Raw genomic sequence first — 18,210 nt, forward strand, 5'->3', positions numbered from 1 at the left:
TATACAGATCTTCGTCACAAGTATTTACATCCTCTTTTAGTTAGCATGGTTGATTGTTCTGATGCACTTAAGGTCTATAGTCTTTTGAACGATACTTCATCTAGTGTCACTGAGAAAGTGGCTAAGTTTCTTTATTCTGTTTTGAAGGCACACCAGAGCATCTCATAGAAATAGCTTATGTTTATGCTTTTCCTTATGTATATGTATGCGATCGTTCCATTTTATCTCTTTTTTTTAGCCAATTTGCTCTGATATATATATCTATATATTTTATGCCAATAAAGGCTAACTTGACTTGAATTCTTTGCTGTCTCATATTTCTTTATTTTTTAACATTTATATCCTGCCCTCCCCACAAGCAGGCTTAGGGCAGGTCACAAAAACATACAAATACTAACAAAGATCAATCAGACTTAAAAACAACCATTCTGAAATTCCATAAGAAACAAGATGGCATTCCAAAAACTTGTGGTGTCCTTTATTGGTAAAGTGTAGCTTGCTTATGTTTGGTGTATCCTCCATAGCATTCTTTTTCAACCTTGCATCCCCCTCCCGTTTCCGCTTCATATAATCCAAAAGTAAATTAGCCCAAATTCGTTTCTCTGTGTTGAATATTTTAAATGGCTCCTTGCCCAAAATGTTAGTCTAAGAGTGATAACAGCCATGGTAGCTGCATGCATTTTGGTGGATCTCATGAAAGATCTACAATTTGTCACCCTTTTGATCAGCTAGCAGAGAGCCTCACTAATTTGGTGGTGCTGTTGCATTAACACCAATTAACCAAGGAGATCCTAGTCTATTATACTGTCGAGGAGTGCACTGAATTCCTGGGGAATAAACATAGCTACAGTAGATACATCTTGAGTGGATGTTCTGTATACTTGTATGTACACAGGATTATGTAGTATGTACACTGTGCACTTATCTGTACACAGGATTAGAAGATTCCGAAAGGTAATCAGAAGGAATTTTCAGGGCAGTTGAGTGGAAACCCCAGCTCTGTAGAGGCACACTTCTGCCTCACTTGCAGGTTTGTGGTCATTCATACACACGGTATTTTTGTTTCCAACACTCATATTGAGGCTTAGGGTTTTCCAGGTTTTGTTTCTTTCAGTTCACAGGCAGCTCCTGGTGTTTATCCAGGTGCCACTATGATATGTGTTCAGAAAGTGACAGCTTATGCACATGGCATGGCTTTTTTTGTAGCAGGAACTCCTTTGCATATCAGGCCACACCCTCCTGATGTAGCCACTCCTCCTGGAGCTTATAGTAGGCCCTGTAAGAAGAGCCATGTAAGTTCTTGGAGGATTGGCTACATCAGGGGTGTGTGGTCTAATATGCAATTGGATTTGCCATGTTTGAAATACTGGGTTCAGCCCCAGTGGTGACATAGGCTTGGCCAACTTCTTCATTACCAGGAAGTACTTTTCTAACTAGTATTCCCCGTTACCAGGGCTCTTTTTAAAGCAGGAACGCAATATGCAAATGAGTTCCTGCTGGATTTTTTTCTGCAAAAAAGCCATACACGAAACAATGTCAGGGGTGGCGTAATATGCAAATATCAGGGGTGGCGTAATATGCAAATGAGTTCCTGCTGGGGGGGGGGTTCCCTGCAAAAAAAGCTTTGCCCGTTACTATGTGTGAGTGTGAAAGCTGGCAGAAAATAAGTTGATTCATTTGAAATGTGGTGTTAGCCATATGCTATGTCAGGTAAGAGTTGCATGGATTTGAGTTGAAAAATTCGCTGGTGGTTCATTTCTAGCTGACATATTTCTCATTTCCTTATGAGTGTAGTGGAAGCCTTTTTTGTTGTTGTTAAAAACTTAAACCCACATTTAATGTCGCTTTATTAAGGATATGCATTTCTTTTTTTACTCTGTCAGAGTGTTAGGATCCTAGTTGTGGATACAGCAGGAACAATTTGAGACTCTTCCGAGTTTGTGTGTCTGCATCCAATAAATTGTTTAACACTTATGAATCTTTGTACGGAAAGAGTTTTGCTTCCATGCCTCAGGGCAGCTAACGTAATTGCTGCAACAGTTCTTGTCATCTGCAGTTACTGGACGATCTTAAACTTGTTGAGCCAAAAAGTCATAAATCTCTTGGAACAAAGATGTTAAGGTATTTGGCTGCTAGCTGGTAACAGCTTTTGCCAAAACCCTTTGGAAACAGAACTGAATGTTTCTAATGGAATGCTTCATAAACAGCATAATAAACTTAGATAAGAAGTTGAAATATACACTGTATATCATGCTTCTATTCACACAACTCTTTTTTTCCTGCTAACAACTTTACGTAATAGCATAAACTGCTTTCCTCCCGTCATGTTCAGCATTGAAATTGGTCACTGTTGGTGGAGTGTGTGTCCATTAAAGATCATCTCATAGAAGTTGCACTTATTGTGGAAATTTTAAGCCCCATATAGAATCAGTAATCACTTGGCTACAGGAGTTTAGTTTATTTATTTAAAATGCTATGCTGCCTTTTACCCAATTCACGGTGCCCAAGACAGCAAACAATAAAACATTACAACAAAACACATAACATTTAAAATGATGAAATAAAATATAACGTGAACACGTTAAAACTAAACACCCAGGGAGGAAAATGTGGAATTTGCTGACAGAAAATGTGATGATGGCCATAGAAATAGGGAACTTTAAAAGAGGATTAGATAGATTCATGGAGGATAGAGGAGAACCTCCACATTCAGAGGCAGTCAGCCTCTGAATCCCAGAGCCAGGAGCAACACCAGAGGATTACCTCAGCAATTACCTATGCGCTGCTGTTGTCTGTCCAGAGGAATTGATTGGCCAGTGTGTGAGGTAGGGTGCTGGACTAGATGGACTGTTGGTCTGGTCCAGATTCTTATGTTCACTAATCTATGCTGCAGTAACCTCTGGACTGAACATCTGTAACATGCTCAACCCAGGGCTCCCTTGTTGGCTGCCACCTTTATTTTCAGGTGCAGTATAAGATGCTATTACCTACCAAGTCCTATCACCTGTCAAGTTGGTTATTACCTGTTGAGAAAGTCAAAGAATCCTCAATGTGACCTCTTCAATGTATCTGTCGTGTCTCTGCTCCTGTTGGCCAAATTAAGAAAGGCCAACATCTGTATCCTCGAGGGCCATTGTGGATGATGACCCAAGAGCCAGAAATATGTGTTGGCTGCACAATTCAAACCCTTAAGAGATGTTGCATTAATTCAACTTTTGGATCAAACTTTGTTTTTCTTACCAGTGATTCTTTGGCCATCTCTTTTTAAGCACATTTTGGTTATAAACTATGTCTCCCCCATCTTGTAAAGTAGGTAGCTGGTTTTTTTTATAGATGGGTCACTTAGGGGACGGTGAGAAACGAGGTTTATCAAGTAAAAGCCAGCATAGTGTAATGGCTAGAATATTTGACTAGTTGCAGATCCTAAGCTGATGTTCAGTAGGTTGGCCAGGCATGCTCTCTCAGTTTAAACAACCTTGTAGACTTTTTGGGAACCAAAACATGAAGAGGAACCTGCGCAGGGCTCTTTTTCTAGCAGGAGCTTCTCTGCATATTAGGCCACGCCCCCTGATGTAGACAATCCTCCAAGAGGCTTAGAGGGCTCTTCGTACAAAGCCTACTGTAAGCTCCAGGAGGATTGGCTACATTTGGGGGGCATGGCCTAATATGCAGAGGAGCTCCTTTTAGAAAAAGAGCGCTGAACCTACATGTTTTGTCCTGAGCTTCATTGATGAAAGGTGGGAAGTTAAAAAAGCTGACATGATGTAGTGGTAAGGAAGGAGCTGAATTTGAGCATAACCCTGTGTTCTTTCTGGTCCTTCTGTGTATCCCAGTGGTACTCACTCTTGTAGGTTGTGAAGAGTCACATTCATAGTTCTCATCCTAAAGATTGATGTGGCAAGTATATGCCCTGGATGCTATCTCAAATACACACAAACAATAATATAAAATATTTCGCTTTTAATTACCAGAATATTTCCAAGCATCTAGAGTTGTCTTTCCTCACTACTAAGAGTTTTCTTTTATGGGCTAGTGTTCAATAGTTGTATGCTGCACATGTTGACCCAGCTTCAAACATAGAATTCCTGCATCTGTACACCGTCGATATAATGACCCATTTCAATTTCTAAAGTAATTGCCCATTTTCCTGGTACATGGGGTGAGTGCTGTGGGGAAAAGTACTCAGAAGAGCTACTGGTGGCATATCAAAGAGCAACATGTAGTTCTGAATCACTGGGCAGCACTGCTTTATGTGTTACACCACGTAGGCTTAATAATGTATTTAATTCTGCATAGATATGACCACTATAAGTCGGTTACTGCTTCAAAACAATCAGACTTGCTTCGTTGCATCTGCAGTAAATTGGTTAATCTACTTGAGTTTTAATAATTTCCTGGCTCATATTCAATGCCTGTTTATGAAGAGACAGCATCACATATTTTTGAGAATAGTGGGATCTGTTTTGGTAGTGTTTACCCCCCCCCCAGGTTTCTGCATGTTTTCACTATGTAACTTCCCCAAAGCAAACCACATTTAACTTTTAAATTGTTTAAGGCAATCTGTGTGTGACTTGCTGACTAGTACATTTAAAAAAAAATTGGTTATTTTCTTAACCTGTTACCCTCCCCACCCCCCTCAAATCGTGACATAATGTTAAAAGTTCATTCTCACCTACATTTCACTCTCTTTTGCCCTCTGAAGAAAATAAGATGAATATTTGAGCCAGCATTACAACCTTGGTGTTCCTTGGTGGTTTCCCATCCAAATACTGGCAAAGGACAACCCTGGTTAGCTTCCATGGTCTGATGAGATTGGGCTGTCCTGGGCTGTCCAGGTCAGGGCAAGTATAGATCTGGCCACCCCAAAGGTTTTTGGAAACTGCTTCCATATGTATCTTTATTTCCCTGTTCTCATTAGGATCCCACCTTGAATCTGTCTCTTAGAATTACCTTTGTCCTCAGAGTTTTAGGTCAGCTAACCAGTATGTTGCTTTCAAAATAGTTGAATTATCTGTCCAAATCAGGGGTGTCAAACTCATTTATTATGAAGGCCAGATCTGACATAAATGAGGCCATGTCAAGCTGGGCCATGTGTGTTCCTATTTAAGATTAGGTAGCAGAGATACAAACTTTATAAATGACAGAGACAAATGCAAAGGTGTTTTTGGTTTTTTTTAAAGCTTTAAAAATGTTTAAAACATTAGCACACATTGGTCTTAAAGGTGCTTTCTTTGTATTTCTCCCATGGGATCCAGGGAACTGGGCAAAGGAAGCTCTGGCTCTTTCCTTCCTTCCCCATGGACACCAGGAGGGAGAGTAGCCTCAGCCAAAAGAAGGAAGAGAAGCTTGGCTCGGTAGCCCTGTTGTGTGATTGAGAGGCCTGGCAGAGCAAGCTCTGCCTCATCCCCAAGGGAGGAGACTCAGCCAGTGGAGCAAACAGTTTTGTTCTGAAGTTCTTGTGCAATTGAGCAAGTCTTGCAAAGCAAGCTGTGATGCAGAAGGAAGCAAAAGAGAGGGACAAGGAAGCAGACAAGAGCCAGTTGCTCAGGGGCCTGATAGGAGCCCTCCGGGGAGGGGGGGCTGATTCGGTCCCCAGGCTGCATGTTTGACAACTCTGGTCTAAATCTTCCCCATGCTTGAAGAAAGCCCTTTCCCAATTACTGACAAATCTTAAGTACAAATTTCTGCATCTCTTTCTTAATAGATGCAATACACAGTACCCAGAATTCGGCCCACACAGAAAGATGTAACCATTCTTTCTCCTGTATCAGAGTTGAGGGAGTTTTAAAAGAATGGTAATTTTTAAAAAGAAAACATGTCCTACACGCACATCTGAAAAACAGCTCAATGAGAAGGAGGAATAGAAATACTATTGACTTCTATGTCTACGCCTTCACATTTCTAATATTTGCTGCTCTGGAGAAGTGGCCATAGGATAAATAAAATATTGAGAACAAAGAATACTTGAGCACTGTTAAGGGGCCGTGGCTCAGTGGTCAGGCATCTGATTGATATGCAGGTCCCAGATTCTATCCCTGGCATCTCCAGTTTAAAGGATGCAATAGTACATGATGTGAAAGATCTACCTAAAATATCTGAGAGCCATTGTTAGTCTGAGTAGACCATACTGACTTTGGTGGACCACAGTCAGAATCAGTATAAGGCAACTACATGTCTCCACTTTTTTTGTTTATAGACTTGTATTTTTCTATTCAGTTAATATTTTAAGTATCTTACAGTGTTCCTCAAATGCACTAGCACTAAGAGATCTTAATGTCAAACTAGGCAGTTAAATATGTTAATTGATCTTCTTTGGAATCTCTTGAAAGAGACCTCATTTTTATCTCTATCTTGATACTGCTGTGTTAAAAAATAATTTGGAGATCATTGAAGAGTATTTGAAACTCTTTAAGATACTATTCATCTTCTATTTTGCAAGCGTTCTAAAGCATTTTATTAAAATAATGTGAAAGATCGATATGGCAGCCGGAGCAGAAGTGGGACTTTGGGGCATGATTCCCCCAATTGGTTTATGCTGAGTAAGGAAGGATTCTTTGTTGTCTTATGGGATGGGGGTTCCGCTGCAAAATTCAGGTTCCAGACATTTTTATGTCATGAAATCATCTGCCACACAAGTGGAAAACATGCCACACAAATGCACGGCTTCAGTGCAGAAGGGTAGTGTCAGGACAACAGACTTAATTCAAAATGTGGAGTACCTGAATAGTTGTGTGGAAGACATATAAAAAACACCAGATAGTGCTGTCCTAAGTTTCGTATATCATTCCTACTTTTTCTGTTTTGCTGAAGTTTCTTCCATATCTGGTTAGCATGGCAAAAACCCTGCCAGAAGAACTTGAACAAAAGTTCAAGAACATTTCACTTTGAAGTAGTTCCATGCTTTCTTTCTGTTTGACATAGAAGTTAAGTGTGCGGACTCTTATCTTGGAGAACCTGGTTTGATTCCCCACTTCTCCACATGTACCTGCTAAGATGACCTTGGATCAGGCACAAGTTGTCCCAAAGTTGTTCTGTCCAAGAGCAGTTCTGGGAGAGCTCCCTCAGCCCCACCTACCTCACAGGGTGATTGTTGTGAGGAGGGAAGGGGAAGGAGATTGTAAGCTGCTCTGAGACTCCTTTGTGTAGTGAAGAGCGGGGTATAAATCCAATCTCCTCCTCCCTCTTCCTCCATGTTCTTTGGGGAACAGTGTACATTTTCTTTCTTGCTTAGGAGCGGCCAAGAAAGTGTTCCAGTTAAGTCCCTAATTGTTAATGTTGCTGTCTCAGTTCTCCATCCCCCTCCTTTGATTTTGTCAGTGTAAAAGATGTTGCTTTAACTGAGTGGGGAACAAGCCAGTCTTTTCACAGCACACCATATCGAATCGAACCCGAGACTGCCACAGTCCCTGTTACTTGGTATGACACAGCCCAGAGAATATTAGGCGAGTAGCAGTGGCCCATTGCCTCTAAAATACTTGGTAAACCAATTAGTCCAAATGTTTGTTTATAGTGAAAGATGGTCTTAAATAACTGTTGGGACTGAGTGAAATTCTAAGCCATTATGTTAATTCCCACAGACATTTTCCATTAACATTAGCCCTTTTATCCCACACAAGGAACCTGCCCACCAACACGGGCACAAGAACTTCTTGCGTTGAGAGAAGATTCCCTGCTCAGCTACCTAAAAAGAAACTCTGATAAAGCTGCTTGGCTAGATGGAGTCATGTCAAAGCTCAAACACATGGAAATTGCAATTGATGATCTATTTTCAATCTGATGAATCTTATAATTTTAGATTTATCAAACAGAGATTCTTAGATCTAGAATCTCATAAACTGTGTCCTGTCCAGTTTTATACTTGCTCTCCTGCCTCACGATCAGATGGCCTGGAAAATGGCCAAATATTTATCAGAACTAGATAACCTGCAACATTGGAGAGCTTTTATGCCGCCTAGGATGAATGCATTTCCCTCCAATGTTCTCTATGGGAGATTTCTTCAAGTCCCTTATAGCAAGAGACATTGTCTATGCGGATCAAGCTTGCCTGATTCCATCCAGCATATTTTATTGAACTGCCAACTGTATACTAATCTCTGGAAGGCACTGTTAAATAATCTTTCTTTACCATCTATAATCAAGAAAATAGGATTGATTGCTGTTTCCCACTAAATGACAACATAACCAATATCACAAGAGCTGTTGCCAGATTCTTGGCTGAAATTGTCAAAAATTATTCTAAGCAGGTTTTATTGTGATTCTTAATCTTATTTTAGCCTTTCATGCTTTGAACAAACATATTTGATTGTTGTTTGGTTGACAGGTTTCTGTATATCTCTTTTAGTTATGCCAATAAAGATGTGATGTGCTTGACTGAATGTTCAACCAGTTAGCAGAAAAGAAACAAAAGACCATAAAGAAGTTATTTATGAAAAATTGTCCAAATACGATGGTGTTAATTTTTCATCCTAGTACCAAAAGCCTAAAGCCTTCCAACACTATTTAAAAATGAAATTAAACAAAACACACACACCAACTGTAATAGACAACAGTCTGGGTTTCTGCATGGCTGTATTCAGGACTTTTTTGTAGAAAAAGCCCAGCAGGAACTCATTTGCATATTAGGCCACACCCCCTGACACCAAGGCAGCCAGAACTGCGTTCCTGTGCGTTCCCGCTTTTTTTTTTTTTTTAAAGACACCCGGCCTGATTGTAATATTGGGCAGACAGGGTGCATGCTCCTGAATGGGGAAGAGCACATACAGACCTCCAGTATAAAAAGAACTCCTTTGCTAGTAGATAAATACCATTAAATAGTTTTTCAAAAGGGAGGCCACTATATTCATAAAGGCCGTTTCACAGCCTACCTGCTAGCTAGCTGACTGGCAGGTCAGCACTATCCTTAAGTTTTGTTGAAGCCATTGGGAGGTGAGCATTTCTTTCCTGTAGATTTCATTGGACCTTAGGGTAACCAGTGAGTGCTAATAGCGACTGCAAGCAGACTTCTAAGAACCCATTTGCCTGATGGTGTGTTATAAAGACTGCCAGATAAGGGTGATTTCAAGCTCCCTCTTTTTTCTTTAGTTCAAGCAGCAGATTGCTAACATTGTGTGGGCTAGTAAGTTTTACTCCTAGAAAAGTTTCCCATGATTTCAGCTACTTTGAGCGTATCTTTGATATATACTAAAGCTGTTCTGTACTTGGTAGAGTCCATTTTTGCATTCCCCAGGTGTTAATATGTAACCTGGAAGTTCTGTTTCATTAAAGCAGAGACCCCTAACTGATACAGTTCATAATTAAATTGGGTTTGTGACCTTTGAGAAGTGCATTTGTATGGTAGTAAACAAATTCCTTATGAAGCTACAGTCTCTTTTAGAGGTTCTCTAATGGAGCATGTAACATACTGTTGGCCTTTACTGTGAATATGCAGTCTGTGTAAAATGATAGATGGCTGAAACTTCTCCAAGACTGTGTGGGTTGAAATCTTCTGTTAGAAAATGCGGGTAACTTGCTAAACTATTTGTATAGCTGACTCAAAGTAATCTTTCTGTTTTCTTTTCAAGATCCCCATATTAAAGTCTCTGGGAAAAAGGAAAACGTTAAAGAAGCGAAGGAGAAGATCATGTCTGTCTTGGACACAAAAGTAAGATGAAAATCAGATACACAGTTCAAGACTAGAATCCCAAGTCTTGGGCTTTTTGGCTTTTGAGAAACAGCAGTATTGAATGTGTCAGCACATTGAAGTTCTTGAACCATCTCAAGTTGCATTAGAAAGCAAACATTTTCACTGAATTCTGATATTAACATTGATAATGCGCCAGTGGTTATTTCCATGCTACATTCAATCCACTTTTAAGTAGTTCACCTTTACAGGCCATAAAGCGAATCAATGACAGCGCCCTGCAGGATCTCTGGAAGTACTTTGGAGAACTTGGGGGGTTTTGTAATATGAGAATATCACCGCATTTTTATCATGGGCATCCTGATCCTATTAAGTCTCTTTTAGCTGTTTTGGCATAAACCACAGTCTGCTTTTCGACAGCTAAATTGGAATTCTACATACTGCTTGGTTACATTTGCATGGAACAAGGTGGGGAGGGAAACTAAGTTTTGTAAAAACAAGCTCACAAATGTGCTGAACACAGTTGTTCTAGTCTGTAGTGGAAATGAGAGAGGGGAAGAAGTGCATCCTGGGTAAGAGCAAAGCAGTTATCATGTCATATTTTGGCAGTCTTCAAATGCTGAATTGTGCAATGTTAAAATTTTGGAGTAATTTGACTGGCTTGGGGGTGGGCAGTGGGAAAGCCAGCTGGAAGGACCATTGCTAAGCGTGAAAGGAACAGGCTGCAGTTTGAGGTGACCTTACAGATTCTTCACAGCCATACGCATGGAACCTGACAACAATCAATTGTTGGATTTGACTAGTGGGAGGTGAAAATGGGATTCTAGGAAGTCGCCTCTGGCCTGTTAGGTTTTGCTGAACTGCTTCTGAACGAACTCATGGTAGAAAAGATGAGCAGTGATCTATGAGAATTTGAAATAGAAATATACTTATTTCAGAAGGATTGTCAACTCCTAATTTTAAAATTAATCCAGGAGTAATTTATTGTTTTTATTGTAAAGTGAGTTCAGTCAGCTCTTAAGTAAGCAGCAATAATTTATTCAAGAAGAAACAATCACAAACAGCACAGGCAGCTCCACTCAATATATACACTGTGGATGAGTTAAACATGCCCCCTTTAGTTGGTGGCAATCCCTCCTAAGATCCTTCATTTGCATTTCTTGGAAGAAATACTTCGCATCCCAATTGGCCGGTTCTAACAGGATGCTGGGGAATAATGGGGGCGTATTTCAAGCTCAGGCCTACTAACAGTAAACACAGCAAATACATAAAAGTTTTGTGTCTCAGTTAGGATTGCCAATCCCAAATTGGGGGCAGGAGATCCCCTGGTTTGGAGGGGGGCCCCTGGTTCAGGTCATCAGAAAGCGGGGAGGGGGATGTCTGCTGGGCACTCCGTTATAGTCTGTGGAGACTGATTCCCATAGAGCATAAAGTTGAGGGGGTTTTGTGGGTATTTGGAGCTAAGGGGGGTATGTTTTTTGAGGTAGAGACACCAAATTTTCAGCATAGCATCTGGTGCCTCTCCTCAAAACACCAGACAAGTTTCAAAAACATTGGACTTGGGGTCCAGTTCTATGAGCCTCAAAAGAAGATGGCCCTATCCTTCATTTATTCTAAATGAAGAGAAGGCATTTAAAAGGTGTGCGGTCCCTTTAAATGTGATTGCCTGAACTCCCTTCAGAGTTCAGTTGTGTTTGTCACACCCTTGCTCCCAGCTCCACCCCTAGAGTCCCCAGATATTTCTTGAGTTGGACTTGGCAACCCTAACCTCAGTTTTCTACCAGCTACATACAGCCTACCAGAATAATACTTTTTGGAAGTCTCTGCAGTTCTGGCTCCCAAGATCAAGGGTGGGATATTGGTTTGTACAGCTGAGAAGCCTGTTCTAAGTAAGACCCCCTTACAGGATTGATGGTAGTTCTGTTCAAGCGCCTCATTGGATGCTGCTCTCTGGTTCTGTTTCTCCCACCACCACCAAGATCTTTACAAGCCACATTAGGGCAGTTGGGTGCACTTGATAGCTGAGCTTGTGGCTTAGCATTTGGGCTTAAATGTCTGAGTTTGTGGCTTAGAACTTCGGCATATCTGTCCCCTGTCGTTCAGACCTATTATACTCAGTACCAGGGCTTTTTTTGTAGAAGGAACTCCTTTGCATATTAGGCCACTCCCCCCTGATGTAGCCAATCCTCCTGGAGCGGACAGTAAGGCCTGTACTAAGAGCCCTGTAAGCTCCTGGAGGATTGGCTGCGTCAGGGGTGTGCGGCCTAATATGCAAAGGAGTTCCTGCTACAGGATTTAACTCGTAACTCAAATGTTCCTTGAGGAGAAAGAATTCAAGAGACAGGGGGAAAGTATATAAGCTAATTGTTGTTGAGCACTAATGTCTTTTTTTTAAAAACTGCCAACCCTCAGACATATTCAGGTGGGCAGCCATGTTGGTCTGAAGCAATAAACAAAATTTGAGTTTAGTGGCACCTTTAAGACCAAGGAAGTTCAGTTCTGGTTATAAACTTTTGTGTGCATGCACACATCATCAAATACAGTAAAACAGACTTCCTCAGTCACTGCATGCGGTAAAGAGAGGATGGTCTGTTGCTATCCCCAGGTCTTACCATTTGTGCTAATCCAGTTTTAGCTATACTTATTGCTCAGTTACTTATGAAACTTGACTCTAATTAGCCCTTCTTGGCAACAAAATGCCCCTCCCCCCATGTACAAGGCTTGAGAAAGTCTGTTTCAAGGTATCTGAATAAGTGTGCATGCACTCAAAAGCTTATAAGCTTTAGCCTCCAGCTCACACATTTTAGCTCAGGAAAAATGGGCCCAGAGCACAATAATTTATGCAGTAGCTCACAACTTTCATGCCAGTAACTCACAACTTTAATATCAGTAGCTCACAAAGTAGAATTTTTGCTCACAAGACTCTGCAGCTTAGAGGAAACATTGCTTATAATGAAGGGTTGTATCTTGAAATCTTCCAAAATCTTTCAGTGTTGAGTCATTGCAGTAGGTTACTTATGTTCTGTTGTTTTTTTTTACTTGTCCAGCAAATTTATACTGTGTCTTTTGGCCCAGCAATGCCCTGTGAGGCAGCTTGCAATTAGAAATAATCAGTTAAGTCACATAAAGTTCCAAGTGTAAAAACCAGACACTTCATAACTAATGTCAGATCCTAGGCAGGAAGGGTACAACTCTTATTTCAGTTGCTGTTACGGGGTGTGAACAATAATATATGCACATCAACTGGCAACTAACTATTATATACATCATAAAAGAGAAGTGTGAAAAAAATCTGTAGTAGTAGAACATAAAGAAGTACGGCAGATACCATTTTAACAAAAAAAAATGACTGGATACATAGTCTAAGCTTGACTGAACATAGCGAAGAATCTATAACAGGAGAAATTGTCATTAGTGTGGCTTGACCTTAAAATACCACAGGTGTGCTTTAGTCTCTTTGGCCGTGGCAATGATTGGTAGCTTTTCAAGAGAGGCATGGTCTTGTTGGAGTTGTTGTAACTATTAAAATTGAATTTTTATGGTGCCACAAGACTGCCTTTGTTTTTTATTGACATTTTCAGTTAGCTGCATAAAACTTCATTGGCTTAAATTCACACTGTTCAGAAAAGGGGACCTGAGAAACCAGAGGACAGGAGGACAGTATTCAGAAGTGGAACAGAAAAATTTGTATATAACCCAACCGTTTAATGAAATATGAGCAGCTCCGTAGCGAAGAGTCACAGGGGATGGGGGCCATGGGAGGTTGTAGGAGGGGGGCCATGGGGGTGAGAACAAGAAACTGGAGAGGCTGGGAGCCACCCCTCTCTCTCCCCCTTCCAGTGTGATTTAAATAGCATGTAAGCTCCCATTCCCTTTCTGCCTTTCCTGGAGATCAGGCTGCAGTGATCACCTTCTAATTCCAAAGTTCAAAAGAAGGCTGATTTGTATGTCTGCTCTCCCTCCCCATTTCCCTGCTTTCCTGTGCCCTTTCTCCAACCAGGAGCAGCAGGGGACATGCACAGCTTGTACACGCTGGCTGGGGGAGACATGTCCTGGCTGTGGCCACCCCTCCCTCCCCACCTCAAAAGAACTCTAGCTGCCCTTGCAGCCTGTGCAAACTAGGGGCCTCCCCCCCCCCCACACCCAAGAACTTGCCATTCAGGGTGAGGGGTCCTGAGGGGGGGCAAGGTTTGGGGAGGGGGCCCGTAAAATCTACAAGGAGGCTGGGTCCTCTTGGACCCATGGAGTGCTATGGGTCTGAGTAGGAATAGGATTACCAGCCTCCAGGTAGTGGCTGGAGATCTCCTGGGATTACAGCCGATTTCCATGTGACAGATCAGTTCACATGGAGAAAATGGCAGCCTCGGAAAGTGAACTATATGGCATTGTTGTACCCCACTGAAGTTCCTCCCCAAATCCCACTCTTCTCAGGCTCCCCCCCACCTACAGTTATTTCCTAACTAAGAGGTAGACACCACTTTAGTATTTACTTTATATCAAGAGTAAACTGCATTAAAGAGCCCCATGGTGCAGGGTGTTAAAGCTGCAGTACTGCAGTCCTAAGCTCTGCTCACAACTTGAGTTCGATCCCTGGCGGAAGCTGGGTTCAGGTAGCCGGCTCCAGGCTGACTCAGCCTTCCATCCTTCCGAGGTCGGTAAAATGAGTTCCCAGCTTGCTGGGGGGAAAGTGTAGATGATTGGGGAAGGCAATGGCAAACCACCCCATAAAAAGTCTGCCGTGAAAACGTGAAAGCAACATCACCCCAGAGTCGGAAATGACTGGTGTTTGCACAGGGGACCTTTCCTTTCCCAAACTGCACTAACAGATACTTCAACCCTTTTGCAGAGCAATCGAGTCACCCTGAAGATGGATGTGTCTCACACAGAGCACTCTCATGTGATTGGCAAAGGAGGCAATAACATTAAAAAGGTGATGGAGGAGACGGGTTGCCACATCCATTTTCCAGACTCTAATAGAAATAACCAAGCAGAGAAGAGCAATCAAGTGAGTCTTCTTCAAGTCTGTTTATCCATCCTAGCCGTAAATATGGGTTGGGGTTTTGTTTTATTTCATATTCTCTACATTTTGAGGAAAAGAGTGCCATTCAACCCTCCTGGGATGATTTTTTAAGAGGATTGTCAGTGTTTGAACACTTCCCCGTAAATTCTCCCTGCATTTTTTTTTTTAAATAGCAAGTCAGGCGGTTTAAAACATTTTGCTTTCTGATGTGCTGGTTTTCACATGCATTTTTTTTTAAATCTAGTGAATTATTTAATTGTACAATTATTCATCTGCATTTCTGTTTATTTTAGAGGTTCAGTATTGGTATCGACTGTAAACGATGACATACAAAATGTTACAAAACATTTAAAAATATGCTCAGTGTTATGGGAGCGAAATGCGGCATTACAGAACAGAGCGCATTTTATCCGGTTGCTGAATTCATCCTGCCTCAGCTTCCTTCTCCTGAAGTTGGCCACATACACCCATGCTCTCTCTTTTATGTATCGGCTGCTTGCCAGAGTTTTGGCTATCCAACTTCTCTTTCTTCTGGAGTTGTGTTCAATTACCACTGCCTGGTAATGTGCAGTTTACAACACGTTAAGGTGTAATCACCTGTCTTTTTGGAGTGCTGTCATCTCTCAAGGGCCGTCCCTGGCACCTTTTCCAAATGCATAGATTGGCCATCGGAGGGGTACAAAGTATTCCAGAGAGGCATTTTTATAGAGGAACTAGGGCTGCATTATAATAGAATGATTCATAAAGATGCTTCAATAGAGAAATGAGACTGTATTACTAATATCCGTTGCTGTATATTTTTATTGGGCTCTCACAGCCCAATTATATTTCTACTTACATAATATCATTTCTGGCACTGCTTAACATTTAATACTGAATGCCTTGTTTGAGATTTCTGCGGTCCTATTACATTATTTGTCTTCTCATTCCATTGATTCCACTGTGTAATCTGCAGGGCTGCCAAGGTGGGAGTGGGGGATTCCCAGTCCCCAGGTCTTGCTGCCTGCTGCTATTCTGAGCCTCAGTTGGGGTGGGGGAAAGGAAAAACTACTGCTTTGGGTTCTTCCCAGAAGTTCTTCCCCAAAGTGGAAAGGGTAGTTCTAGGAATCGTTGGAAACTCTGTGATTTTACCATAGAGATTCTGGCGATTCCTAGAACTAGCCTTTATCATTTATGGTTTTCAACTGACATAGCACTGCGTGCAACAGTGCAGTGCCCTCCAGCCTACCCAGAACCCTCCTACTGGTTGCCAGGCACTGCCTGTCAATCCTAGTAACTGCCTTTACTCCCTCTCGGTATGGCAGGCTATAAATAACCTGTCAAAGGAGTCCGTTTTAAACCCTAAGCTTTCTTTTTGTAGCTTGTATAATCACAAATCTTCTTCAGCCTATAGCCATTGTGCCTACAGTGGCAACCTTGAGCCAGAGACAGTAGTACCTCCTGATTTTACACAGCCAGTTAAAATACTTGCCCAGTTGATCAGAAGGTTTCAGATATGTTTCAGAGACCCATGACAATCTGTGAGGAAAACACATGTGTCTCATAAAGCTCTCTAAACTCTTCCAAAATTGCCTATTACCCAGTCTGGTTTTGCACATAGAATAGTTTAAATATTTATATTTAAGAACAATTTTCCAGCATGTCACATTCTGTTTTCAAGGCCTTAATTGTATGATTTAGTATTTAATGCTTACATTTTACAAGAAACGTTATAAATAGAAATTTGCTCTGCAGTATATTGGCACATCAGGAGGTACAATTGCATTTTAATTTGTGTGTTTTAAATGTTAAGGCTACCAGCAGAATTACAGCTTTGAATCAGAACCATACAATCATACTTAGAATTCAATTTTCTGATTTCCACAGGTGTCTATAGCAGGACAGCCAGCTGGAGTTGAGTCTGCCAGAGTTAGAATACGGGTAACTATGGAATTCAGACTTGATGCAGTCTTCTGTAAGACACTTGAAATGAATCAGAGTTTTATGTTAATTCTATATGCTAATTGTAATTACTTGCAGGCTTGCGGCTGAAGGAAATGTGCTTCAATCCCTCATTTTTCCCAGTAGTGTTCTTGCATGTCCCAAAAGGACTTTAAGGGTCACACAGACTACAAACTGGAGACTTAAAATAACCATTGTAGCTGATCACATTCACTGTTGCCGCCTACATGAGACCAGAGAATTCAGGGTAGTATCCTTATAGGTGGAAAGAGTGGGCAGAGAGTTACTGAACAAGATCCAGCCTTCCGTAGTGCTATTCTCTGTGTGATACTTCAAAATTACACATCTTTCTTTCTTTCTTTCTTTCTTTCTTTCTTTCTTTCTTTCTTTCTTTCTTTCTTTCTTTCTTTCTTTCTTTCTTTCTTTCTTTCTTTCTTTCTTTCTTTCTTTCTTTCTTTCTTTCTTTCTTTCTTTCTTTCAACTGTGCATTGAAACATTTTGATTTGAGGGGCATGAGTACAATTTAGAGCTGTGTACCAAACATACACAATTTCTAAGAGCCAGTTTGGTGTAGTGGTTAAGTGTGCGGACTCTTATCTGGGAGAACCGGGTTTGATTCCCCACTTGCACCTGCTGGCATGGCCTTGGGTCAGCCGTAGCTCTGGCAGAGGTTGTCCTTGAAAGGGCAGCTGCTGTGAGAGCCTTCTCCAGCCCCACCCACCTCACAGGGTGTCTGTTGTGGGGGAGGAAGGTAAAGGAGATTGTGAGCCGCTCTGAGACTCTTTGGAGTGGAGGGTGGGATATAAATCCAATATCTTCTTCTTCTTCTAATACTTTATTTCCCAATTTGTGGATGGATGATGATGGAAGATCCTTGTGGATTTCTCCTTTAATGAAAAAGTGCAGATGTACAACATTATCCTGAACCTTCTCAGCTACAACTTGGGTTTTATATAACAGCTTGTCTGAAGAAGCCCACCAAAGCCCTAAGCGTTTAATAAAAAGCTTTGTGATGCTTTCTAGTTTGCTTTCAGTAATCTTTCATGTTCATTTGTAGCATTTTGTTATTGCCTTATTCAGGGCTTTTTTGAGCAGGAATGCACAGGAACACAGTTCTGCCTGGCTTGGCATCAGGGTGTGTGGCCTAATATTCAAATGAGTTCCTGCTGAGTTTTTTTTCCTACAAAAAAGCCCTGGTATTATTTATGAAACACTGGGGCTGAGCTCACACACACTATATAATGCACTTTCAATGCACTTTCCAACTGTCCACACAGTAAAATCCATTTGGAAAGTGCACTGAAAATGGATTGAAAGTGCATTATTTAGCGTGTGTGATCTCAGCCTAATCGAAGCTGGTCTTTATTATGTCTTAAAATTTCATTTGTTTGTATTGTGCTCAGTAGAATATGTATGCAACAGCTTCTAAGAGCTGAACTTTTATTCATTGGTAAACTTAAACAGTTCTCCGAGTAACAATCTTGCTCCATTCTGGCAGCGATTACGCAATGTAATTCTAGAGGGCAAGTTTGTTTGCCACAAAAAAATGTTTCTTCAGGCTGCCTGATGTTTCAAGATGTGCAACTTTGCAATAGGCTAAGAAGGTTTTTTATTAGCGTTGAGCATTTCC

The 18,210-nt window shown here is 41.2% G+C and overlaps 1 protein-coding gene across 1 annotated transcript in view; it reads left to right on the forward strand.

Annotated features, from left to right (window-relative positions):
• BICC1 (BicC family RNA binding protein 1) overlaps positions 1-18,210 on the forward strand; it is a 199,374-nt gene that overhangs the window by 123,084 nt on the left and 58,080 nt on the right. The window contains exons 4-6 of the mRNA XM_060241083.1: positions 9,561-9,640; positions 14,466-14,624; positions 16,506-16,559. Coding sequence (XP_060097066.1) covers positions 9,561-9,640; positions 14,466-14,624; positions 16,506-16,559 — 293 coding nt within the window. The remainder of the gene's footprint in view (positions 1-9,560; positions 9,641-14,465; positions 14,625-16,505; positions 16,560-18,210) is intronic.

The sequence above is a fragment of the Heteronotia binoei genome, chromosome 6, assembly GCF_032191835.1.
Source record: "Heteronotia binoei isolate CCM8104 ecotype False Entrance Well chromosome 6, APGP_CSIRO_Hbin_v1, whole genome shotgun sequence".
Taxonomy (NCBI): Eukaryota; Metazoa; Chordata; class Lepidosauria; order Squamata; family Gekkonidae; genus Heteronotia; species Heteronotia binoei.